General features: G+C 38.0%; 1 protein-coding gene across 1 annotated transcript in view; it reads left to right on the plus strand.

Moving 5' to 3' along the window:
- The window catches only part of TMEM131L (transmembrane 131 like), a 74,682-nt gene that overhangs the window by 50,523 nt on the left and 12,100 nt on the right, over positions 1–12,059 (plus strand). Inside the window, exons 18-25 of the mRNA XM_026847985.1 lie at positions 1,154–1,226; positions 3,362–3,504; positions 3,811–3,953; positions 4,285–4,471; positions 5,531–5,716; positions 7,304–7,453; positions 8,010–8,626; positions 10,956–11,110. Coding sequence (XP_026703786.1) covers positions 1,154–1,226; positions 3,362–3,504; positions 3,811–3,953; positions 4,285–4,471; positions 5,531–5,716; positions 7,304–7,453; positions 8,010–8,626; positions 10,956–11,110 — 1,654 coding nt within the window. The remainder of the gene's footprint in view (positions 1–1,153; positions 1,227–3,361; positions 3,505–3,810; positions 3,954–4,284; positions 4,472–5,530; positions 5,717–7,303; positions 7,454–8,009; positions 8,627–10,955; positions 11,111–12,059) is intronic.

A 12,059-nucleotide genomic window follows, 5' to 3' on the forward strand; every position in this document is an offset into this window, starting at 1 on the left:
GAGGAAACAGGAGCCAGGAATTAAAATTCAGGTCCAGAGACAGGAACCCCACCGTAAATGTTTAGCTAAGCAAATGTTTCTACATTGTGTTGAACTTATTGGTTTAGAACTGAGATGATCTAATGAGAAATCTAGATAAGAGTTAGATGAACAGTGTAAAGGGTCATGGTGAGGTGGGCTAAAGTTCACCAAAATAAGCCCTGGCTGTCACACTTAACTTAGAAGAACTGTGTAGCTGGTAGGACTATTTGCTTGGTTGGAGTCAGTGGGACTACTCACAGGCTTAAGTGTAACTTGCTTATTTGGGGTCCAGATTCCTGTGTAATTGCTTCCTTAACCTTATTTCTTTACATACATATGTGTATGTGCATATATATGTGTGTGTATATACACATTAATAACTACATCTGTTTGCATACCAAATATAATTTCCACATAGAATCTTTTAGGTGGTTTGAAATGACATTTTCTCTGTGTTTGCACACTTTTGTTTCTGCAGACCTTCTAGGTTTACGAGAAATCACGTCCACTAACTGGTTCTTTTTAAGCTAGTGTCACAGAAAGTTGTGACAAATGACTTTCCAGTTCAGTGGCTTTGGAGGTGCATTAGTCCTCTATAACCTAAATTTTACCTATTGGTTTTCTTATGTCTGTTTTTAATACCTTGATGACAAATGCTTCTAATTTGGTCTCAGGCAAATAATCAACTGCTGTAAGTGAATTGTATTTGCAAAGTATGTGAAAAATAGGAATTTGTCGCAAACAAATCATGACCAGAAAGAAGGATATTTGAGTAAATTAATGAGATTTGATAATGATTGTTTCTTAACAGTTATGTGGGCAGAAAAAGCTTTGGGGCGTTTGTGTGCCTTAGAAATTTTATATCTGGTTTGTGATCTTTTGCAATATTGTATGCTGAGAGAGAAATGCCCAGCCATTTTTCTGTTTCCAAATGCATGGAATCCACATAAAACTGATTTGTACTGTATTTTGTTAAAATGCAGACCCACATTTCCACTGTATTTCACATCTGCCAAAGTGCAATGTTAAAAGTATTCTTTATTTAAGAATAAATGCCAGCATTTAATAATAAGTCAATGTATTTCTGACAGACTGGGCTTGAAGTGCTTAATACTTGTTTTGGTTTATTTAGGTTCGGCATAAATGTGCAAGCTATTAATTTCACAACCACTGAATTCATGCTCATGGATGAATGTTCTCACAGGGTAAGATGGCTAATTTTGATAGAAGTGGTCTGACACACTAGAAAAAGCTTTTTCTAGCTACACTACTTCCGAGTTTTTCCCAAGTGCTATTTAAAGCAATTTAGTAATATTTTCTTGAATCTCTGTCAGGCTTCTGTCTTTGCAGTTAATTTTTTTTTTCAAAGTTTGAGTCTCTTTTGAAAACAACTGTAGGGAGGAGAGTGTGTGAATGCCTGCATGCATGTGTACTGGTTGAAGAGGCCACCATTTGCATTCTGTGCTGGGACTTACATTTAACCTCAGGTTGATCATGAAGTGTTAGGCGTTTGAATTGGTGATGTTAGAAGCTCTCTGATAATCTTTTCAGTAGAGGGAAATACTGTCCAGTAGTTCAAGGGAGGAGAAGGCTGGATTTTCTACACTTTCACTTCAGTCTCATTCAACTGATGGATTCAGGTTGGAATGTCATGGCACTGTCTGGTTCCCATTGCCCCATTTTTAGCATGAGTGTGATAACACTTGACTGTGTCACACTTGTGCTGAGCTGTGGTTATACGCTGACATGTTGTGTCATGGATAACAGAATTAGAAAAGATCCTGTGTCGGGGATGTTGGCATATTCTGACGACCAGAGTACTGTCCAGGGTAGCTGGAGAATTTCTTGTTAAGACTTCTTGTTTGCGTAAAAGCCTGGAATTTACATACTTTCCTTGCTGTTTGGGCATGCTGCAGCCACATCTTTAATGTTCTATGTAGATACACATTTCTGCACATATGCTTTAAGACCTTAATGAAAGATTAGTACCTTATAAAAAGAAAAGACTGTGTTTGCTACACTAATCAAAGCTGACCTTTCCTTTCTGGCAACAGTTGTAAGAGTTGTTGTAAAAGAGAGGAGACAGAAGTTCATAAATCCTAGCCTGTAAGCATACACTGAAAAAGAAGAAGGTAGTTCCACTAGTACATGGGTAGGAGTGAGTTTCCACAGTCCCATACACCATACTCTTGACCCTATGGAAAATAGTGGTAGATCTTTACATCAGTATATGTAATATCTGTTTTTCATTAGAAACTTGAAGAGCTAGGGGGAACATATTCTGAGATAGATAATCAACACATACGAGACTGATCTTGGCTCATTAACCAAATTGCTAGTTGCTAATATTTACAGTTTTGAATTTGTCATCATTTCCCTAGTCACTTTGTACATGTGTAGTGAATTGTTAGGTTCATATTTGAGTGTATGTGTATCTTTGTATGTAGGGAGTGACAGAGTGAAGTTTGCAAATGCCACACGTGGTTTGCCTTTAATAAATATTGACTGTTAAATGCAGGTTCTGAAACATTTGTATGTTCTTTTTTCATAAAATAGACTAAGAATAAAAATATTTTGGACTGGAAAAGATCAGAAAAGCCATTAGTACAACAGCCATAAATTGAAAAATAACCAAGCAAGAGCCCATTTTGTAATGTTTATGGTGGTTTTGACTGCTATAGGTGTCTGATAACTCCTTTCTAAGAGGAGACCCGCAGTTCTGGAAAAGAAAATTTTAGGGCTATTTTATTTTTTTTTTAATGGGAAAAAGAATAAACAGCAGTATTGGGGAAAAAAAATTTACATTATTTCCAGACTCAGTGAACTTCTGGTAGTTCTGGTCTTCAATTAATATGGTAGGGAGTTCACTTTGGCTTGTTTCCAATGACTCAAATGGTCAACATATTTGCCAACAGTCCCTTTCTCACTTGAATCAAGTTGCAAGTCTTACACTAAGGGTATAATGGTTGCCACATTTCCCTGTGCAATCAGTATACTGTCAGTTCTCATTGTGTTGTGAAGTGTTTCAGGATTCCTTGAATACGAAAGACGCTATATAATTTCCATCTGAGCAAATAAAAGCTGTTTTAAAAAAATGAAGTAATACATTCCTCATAATAGTAAGTGTAGTAATATGAACTTTTGCTCAAATAAACAACCTTATCTGATTTTCTATGTTGTCAAATTGAAAGACTTTTGTATTATAAGTTAGTTAGCAGTTACTAGTACACATTGCCAAAAATATCTTATGTGGTGCTGAGTAAAGATGTAGTGCTTTCTTTGTTGAGATCTTTAAACACACATGTTTTCTGTGAATAAGGAGTGCATTTTTGTTTAACAGAATGCACACCAAGAGGATCTCATCAACAAGAAATGCAGTTCTGAGATGCTTTGGCTAAGTTTACAGCCACTGGAAACCAGAAAAGTTGGTGTAGTTTTTACACCGGTTGACTACAGAAGAGTAACTTCCATTATTTTAATCAGGTAAGCCAAGTTTCAGTTGTAAGTGAGAATCAGACAACTCAGTGTAAAAATGAATTTTTACTTGGTGTCACTGTTGTTATCTGGTGGCAGTGGTCACAAAGCTTGTTCCTTCGCTGTGTGAAATTCACTGACGACTGATTCTGGAGTGATACTGACTGTATTTAGGGGAAACCTATCCAGGTGTGGCCAGTGATTCTGTTACTGAAACACTGTTGTCTTTGATTGGCACCTAGATAGCAAAGCCGTGATTTTGCAAACTTCCTTTGTGTTTTAGTGGCTGATTGCTTGATTTTTATATTACGGCAGAAACAACTTGACTGTTCTGGACGTGGTCAATGTAGAAGGCTTTGGAGCCAAAGAATTGCTTAAAGTAGGGGGAAGACTACCTGGTGCAGGAGGGTCGCTTCGATTCAAAGTGCCAGAGGCTACACTGATGGACTGCAGACGACGTGAGTAAGAATAAACATGTCTCTGATTTCATGGCTGGCTGTGTACTCTGCAGTGGTACTGATAGGGTACAGTAATGTTAAGTAAAGAGAACGTTGAAACAGAAAAAGCTGAAGAGTTTGGTCATGAGAGGCGTCGATTCTGTTTTCTCAAAACACGTCACTGAGGATAGTTAGAAATTCTAGAAACACATTACTGCAAAACAGTCTGTATTAAAAGATTGTTCATTTCCGGATTTTTTTATTAGATTGAAAGTAAAAATAGCAATTTATTTATAAACTTAAAAAAAAAAATTAAGTACTGTAAAATAATTATTCTTTTTTTTTCTTTAAGAACTGAAAGACAGCAAGCAAATTCTATCCATTACGAAGAACTTCAAAGTAGAGAATATTGGGCCTCTTCCTATAACAATTTCATCAATGAAAATCAATGGTTACAGTTGCCAAGGATATGGATTTGAAGTATTAGACTGTCAGGAATTTTTCCTGGCGCAGAACTCATCACGAGAGATCAGCATTGTGTAAGCACTGACAAATTTGCTGACAAATTAACTTATGTGGAAATTTGAAATAATTAATTTCAGTAACAGATACTTCAATAGCACACAAAATTTGGTGAGCTTTGAATGTAAATTTCATAAGCACTTTCCTTTTTCAGTGAGGGTAATACTAACTAATTAATAATAGAATAATAACATTTCTTTATAAGACTTACTATTTTTAAAAAGCAACATACATGCTTTTATCAGTGTATTATGAAGTAATAAAGAGTTGTCACAATAAGAGTAAGAAATGCTTTGCCACTGTTTGTTTTATTTGATTGTTATTCTCTAGCTTGATCCAACTAGCCTGACCACAATCTAGTTGTGTTTTCCTAACATTGCACATAGTCTAAAACTGATTATTTTTTCCTGAGTGAAAGTCATGACTTAAACATAAGAATTACAGTATTACTATTTAAGTATTACAGTTGCTATAACATACTGTAATACGTAACATTAGTTACTATATTACAGTAACTGCAGTTTCAAATACAACAAGCATCACCTCTACTGACTGAAAAGGCAAGTCATACTTTCAAGCTGTACCCATGGCAGTCAAATACAATAATGATATGGGTCAGGGAAATAAGTGGAAGAGACAAATCTAATGTTTTCTTCTGCTTTCCCTATCTTTCTAGCCTTGTTCTAGACTTAGCGTAGTACCTGGCCCTTTCCGAAGCAGTGCTGTCTATACATTTGACAACTCTGCTTTTGGTAAAGAGTGTTTTGGTTAACATGAGTTGGTCATGTGCACCTCCTTGAAAAAAGGAAAAAGAGCCACAGTAATGAGAGTATTGTGAAGAGTCGCAACCAAAACACATATTTTACTGTTTGAAGATGACCTCAAAGTCTTACCTCTGTTAGATGCTAATGCCATCTGCGTAATCTAAGCAGACAGTATTGACTTACTTTTTTTCATCAGTTATCAGTTTTAAATCAGAAATTATTTTGCATTTTTGGTATTGGTGTGTCTTCAAAAAATGAAATTTGGCCCCAAAATGGAAAAATAACACCAGCTCTGTCTGCTTTTCCTGACAGATTCACTCCTGACTTTACATCTTCATGGGTGATCCGGGAGCTTACACTGGTGACTGCTGCTGATTTGGAGTTCCACTTCACGCTCAATGTGACTCTTCCTCACCACTTGTTACCACTGTGTGCGGATGTGGTGCCAGGACCCAGCTGGGAAGAGTCTTTCTGGAGGCTCACTGTCCTCTTTGTAAGGTAATGCTTTCAGAGCCCCTGCAGCAGTTTGAAAGGGACCTGCCAGTGAAAGATCAGCAAGCAATTTTGTCTTGTGTTAGATTTTTAGCGCTGGTAGGGCCTGAATCTCTACTGCGTCTCCTGAGAGTCCTTCCAGCTGACTGTGACAACTTAGGTGTGACATGGTAGCTCTTGCTGCTCCTGCTGATAAACTTCCATGTCAAGGCTGCAAAGAAAAAGGTCTAGGATACTGTCACAGGAATACACAGTGGATACTCCCCTTTCTAGAACACTTACTCCCCCTGCAGTAGAGACAGGCATGTAATATATTAGTATCTGACTGTCATAAATAGAATCAAGCTGACTGGTAGATTAAGTATTTCTGGCAAATTAACATAAATTTTATTTATGAAGTTTCAGAGAACCAAGTAAGGATCTGCTTTTCCTTCTGCTTCTATTCATGCTTATTGCTAGCTTTTGCTAACAATTTGCTAGGCATAACATTAGCAATTTTGCTGACGTTTGCTAGGCATACTGCTAAACAGGCTGTCCCAGAAAGATGATTTGGCTTGTGTTAGCTGACTCATTGGTTGCAACGGTAAACTGCTTTTAAGAGGACTGTACCTTTTGTACAACAATTATCAGTTCTGCTCCTATGCATATTCTTTTTTTGGTCTTCCTTTACTAACCTTTCACACTGTGTAGTGCGAACTGAATGTTGTGTTTGTCACAGATGATGTCTGATGCTTTCATCACACCAACCTTGAATTCCTACAGTCAGTACTAACAAGCAGTGAGTGTGAATGTCATGGTGATACACACATGTGCTGGTGCACACCTGACTGAGGTCCTCATGCACACTGTGGTTCTGCTTGCATTGTTGTTTTGACACTGAAAACAGAGCACAAATGAAGCAACAATAATGACCATGTTACATGGTTCTAGATGCAACAGAAGGAGATTACAGAGATCTGAAAAATAAGGAATTTCTCATTCTGTTTTCCTGCTGACAAAATTTATAGTGTATGATTGAGAAGGTGGTTAGATGAATTACAAAGATTTTTGTGTTGATTGATTTATATTTGGTGCAATTAATACACTGGAGAGAAAGGATATTTCACAGCTTCAGTTTTAGTTCAGAAGTATAGTGGCATTTGTGCCAACATTTTCTCTAGGAAAAGAAAGAGACAGTATTAAATATCAGAATAATGACATAACAATAATGAATGAATAGAAGGTACTCAGAAGACTGGTAAGCATCATAATACGATATGTTGCCATTGTGTTGTAGTGAGACTCCTAACATCTTCAAGTATTAGCTGGTTTAGAATGGATTTTTTGCTTTGTTAGTTTTTTTTTTTCTTTGTAAAGTTCATGGCTGAGTTACTTTGAGAGAATAACTAGCAAGGGCTATAAGGAAAAAAGGAAAAGAAAAGACTGTTAAAACTGGCATTTATTTTAAAGTGTATTTTGAGTTTTCTCATCTGTCATCTTACGTAGAATTTACTAACAAAATATTTGAAAGGTGCATCTTGTTAGAAAGTTTTTAATTTTCACTGAATACTTCTGAAAATTGTAGACACCAGTATCTATTGTTTTCTTTGGCAGTTTGTCCCTGCTCGGAGTGATTCTGATAGCCTTCCAGCAAGCCCAATATATCCTAGCAGAGTTCATGAAATCAAGACAGAGGCCAAATCCTAGTTCTTCACCGCAGCAGAACAGCAACTCTGTTGATGTAATCAGCTCTGATTCCTACAAGTAAAATACTTTTTTCTTCTTTTGAATTGCGTGGGTTTTGTCCTGTTTATTGTGGAGTGATGTTTTCTGTGTGTTTGTATTTTGATATTGCTGTGGGCTGGTTTAGAGACATAGTGTTTGAAGCAACCTCTTTCAGAGAGCTTTCAGTGTTGTGGTGTATATTCATCTCTACAAAAGAGAAATGGAAGAACTCAAGGGTTTGTTAATTTGGTATATTGTCAGCAGTGTGTAGGATAAAAATTGTGTGATGGAAGTAAAGGATACACCATGTGCGGCAGCTGTGGAAAGAATGGAAAATGCGTTAATGGTCCTCAAATCTGACCCTCTTGGATGGTCAGTTAAGCACTTACTCACTGAAGCATGTGTGTTTGAAGTCTTGCTCAACTACCACTGATATCAGAACGTGCTTAGCTGGTATGATAAATTGAAGACCTAATGCAGTTTCACAGCTTGTGAATATGTCCCGCTTTCTTTTCTTACAAAACTATCCCATAAAACAATTTGTGATAGCTTTGTAGATAAAAGCAAATCTCAAATAATTTACTTTTTCTTCTAGGGGAAGCTGCAAGACGTTTATGGATTCTTATAGCTCCTCTGATAAAGGTAAAGGGAAGGGCTTCCTGTCTGTTGGCACTTCTTCCAGCCGAAGTCAGAATGCAGCAAAGAGAAGTCCTGCGACCTACAGTCACTCTCAGAAGAAACACAAATGTTCAGTTTACTACAGTAAGCAGAAACCAAACACAGCAGCTGGCAGTGCCATTGCAGCTACTGATGAGAAACAAAATCAGATTGCGGAGAACCAAATCTCAGCACCAAAAGAGGACATTTGCACTGATGTTGTCAGTGAGAACTGGGTAACTCTAAAATATGCAAATGGCATAAATGTTAACAAGAATTTAACTCTTCCAGAAAACTTTCTGGGTAAAGAAGAAAATGCACTGAAAAATACAGTTCTTATTAAAAATACTTCTTCAGAGTGTGATCTGAAGGAAGATCTTCAAACATGTATGTTTCCTAAGGAAACTAACCTTAAAACTTCAGAAAATCTAGTTGAGCTCAAAGAACAGGAGTTCTGTCCTGTGAAGATGTCCAAGAAGCTACCCGAAAGTCACTTGTCCAGAAATTCACCTCAGCAACAGCCGGAACTGCAAGAAATTTCTAGGAAAAATAGTGGTAATTTTTTTTTGCAATTTTTGTCCATCAAAATTATTGGGTGAAATCGTCAATTCACTGTGATCAGGATTTTCTCTTTTGCATGGGACAAGGAGATGTGGTGTTTGTTATGTGTTCACTATGATTTAGCTATTTACATTCCCAAGGAAACAGCTTGCATTAAAGTTTGTTTCATAAATCATAAATTTGCCTTGGCTTACAGATCTCAAGCTTGTGTTATAACACTTTCATGGTTAAAATAATTGATGTCATAGAGCTGCTTATAAGACACCAGTTGCCCTTGTCAGATACTCAGAAACATCCCAGTTTGCAATTTTCAGGTCCACTGAAAATCTGATGCCTGATTTTTAGAGTCACCAAGCAAGCACGTTCAGTACTGGATATTCAGTACTCCATTTATAAAACCATGTAAAATAATAAAAGCTGACATCAGAGTGTTGTGAAATGATATTTTGTAGGAATCCACACATCAGCATTTCTCTTAGTAACTGCATAGCTGTACTTTTTGTCTTGGCTTTTTTTTTTTAATTGTGGAACTAAGCTGCCTGGGAAGTCTTACCCCTTAATGTCACAACTCAAAATTTTAAGAGCAGCCCAAGAGCACGTGGGGGAAATCAAGACCAGGGTAGGAGAATGCATCCTCTGGAAGCTTGACGTTATTTAGGCACTCAACAAAGCATGTGAAAACTGGCAATTGCTGAGTTGTGACAGAATTTATTTAATGGGTGAGCCATCATAGAGGGATTTCAGGCCCTGCTGTAGTGTGCAGTTGTTATGCTGGTCCTGTTGCTTCCCTTTGTGTCATTATCTGTGAGATACAGTGGGTAAAAGTGTAATCATCTCAGGTGCAGGCAGGATAATTTAACTCATACTTATATTCTTCATGTGCTCCTAAACTGCAGTGTTATTCATTCTTTGCTTTGAATTAGGAAATCAGATTACGGGGGGAATCAGTAATTATGTCTTATTACGTGTACAGGGAAGTAACTTTGAATACAGGCAGTGGGAGTCATGGTTATACATAAATGAATTGTGAGATACTAGACTTACTTTCACTGACCAAACTTCCACCTTGAGTGAGTGTTTCGTGAGTACTGACAGTTACTTGTATTTGGTGGTAAAGCACTACAGGTAATCTGTGGCATTTTCTGTTAGCATTTGGGTTTTTTTCTGCGCTGTTGGAGTTGTGAATATTTCTCTGTTTCAAGAAGTTTGGTAGCATAAATGAAGTCTAAAAAGTACCATGTTGCAGTGTTTGGATCTTTATTATAGTTGCAGACCTGGTTTTGTGCAAACAGGGAGTCTTCAGGACTTCAGGGACTGGAATGTTTGTATGCTGGAGAGCAACAGAGCGGTTTTTAGAGCTTTGGCAGCCTCCTGTGCTTGGTGTCTCGTGTTTCATTCACATGGACTCCTTTTGCAGTTATTGTGACTGTCAGCTCCAGAGAGGAGAGGGTGGCTGACTCAGAGCTAGGATGTTGTAGTTGGTTGGTAGATGGGAAACTGTAAAAACTTCTGGGTGAGCCTTTCCCATTTTAGAAGACCAGTTAGCACAATAAGTGATGGCATTTCTCATGCCAAATGGCTGAGAGTCTTGGTAGCAGATCACTGTGGATGTATTGCAGATACCTCAGATACCTGAGATACCTGGAACTAAGGAGAGCTGAAATTAATTCTGCCCTGTCCAGCACTGGCAGGGCCCAGGCAGAGGACTGTGACTTGACTGGGCAAATCAGCTAGTTGTTAGGGCAGGCTTCATCTCCTGGATTTTATTACACAAGAATAATTCTTCCATACAAACGTCTCAAGAAAATGAATTTTAAACTTGGAACTCATCCTGGAAAAAGGATGACTTCCTTTTGACTTCATAGTGAATGCAGAGAGCATTTCAGAGATGTAAAGCACTAAATAAAGGCTGTCCTTATTTTGATCTACCCATTTTTTAAAAGTCTCCCCCACACCCAGCTTTCAGCTTTTTTCCTGTTTGTTTTTTAGCCCAGTATCCTCTGGCTTCACATTCTACCTTACAGACCTATGGCTGGGACACAAATAGCTCAAATTCAGATGAGATGAGCAGGACATGGGTAATTTATGCATGTGTGCCCATGAGCATGAATCAATACAGATCTACTTTTTGCAACTGTTCTAAGAGGTTTTATACAGCATTAGCTTTTGATACTGAAATTTTCAGCATCATCAGTCTAGAGATTAGTCTCTTAGTGGTTTGGAAAGCACCACAATTCTGTTTTTAAAGAAAGGTATAAGATATTGTGGTTATGATTGGTTGCCCATTCCTTTCCCAAGCATACATGTTACTGTTTAATTGTAGGGAATAGCCAGCAAGTGCCTCTCAGGAATGAAACAGAAAACTGTGAGACTTTAAAAAAGCAGATCAACCTAAAGCCTTCCATGGAGAAAAAGATAAATAAAGGACCTAAGGAAGAGACTCCATGCTGTGCAAAAGAGGAGATTACTTCTTCTGAGGTTTGTATTGTGATATTTTCAAATTTAAAATGATCTTTTTATTCTTTATTTATATACATATGTACATTGTCGTTTATTTATATATGTTTATGTGTACGTAGGGACTTTTATGTACAGTCACAGATTTGAAACACTACAAATCAAATGAATGAGGAGGTATGCAGATGTGCTGTCCTGCATCCACTGCATAGTAAAGCTGCTTTGTAGAAAGATGAACAGTTTGGGTAAAAATTAGAACAGCCCTCATATTGTGATATTGGCCATATCACAACCAGAGAAACTCTTCGTTGTTGTTGGAGCAGGCACAAATATACTGGAATCTAATACCAGCTGTCAGCCACAGTAATGATGTGGGAATGTATTCCAGAGGGGAGGTGTCCTTGCATATTAGCCTTCATTCGCAGTCCTGATCTCCAAATGCAGGACTTTGCATCAGAAATTCACATTTGAGAATACAGCAGGCAGAAGCTCCTTAACAGATTGTGAAGCCACTGAGAACATCATTCTTCACCCCTTCTTTTCTGAGCACGATAAACACAGCAGACTACACCTTCATTGCAGGCAGTGTAAAACACTTAAAGAACTTCATGAGGCAATCAGTAAACCCAGTAATTTAGATTATGCTTGTGTCCTGTCTACCGGATAGGAATTCCATGGCAAAAAGGTGTAAGGAGGAATTGCTTACTATGCTTGAGGAATATGTATCAGAAAAGACAGGTTCTAGTCTTGCTTTGGGAACTGTTGTTACAGACTTTTTTCTGTGTGTGGCTGATGGTGCTCAGTTTGCTTCTTGGTTTTTTTTTTAAATGACTATTATTTGTTGGTTAACTTACCCCATAATTTTCTCAGTTGTAATTCAAATGAATGCCCCCCCCCCCCCCCCCCCCCCCCCCCCCCCCCCCCCCCCCCCCCCCCCCCCCCCCCCCCCCCCCCCCCCCCCCCCCCCCCC

The sequence above is a fragment of the Athene cunicularia genome (assembly GCF_003259725.1).
Source record: "Athene cunicularia isolate RWA chromosome 4 unlocalized genomic scaffold, athCun1 chr4_part2, whole genome shotgun sequence".
Classification (NCBI taxonomy): Eukaryota; Metazoa; Chordata; class Aves; order Strigiformes; family Strigidae; genus Athene; species Athene cunicularia.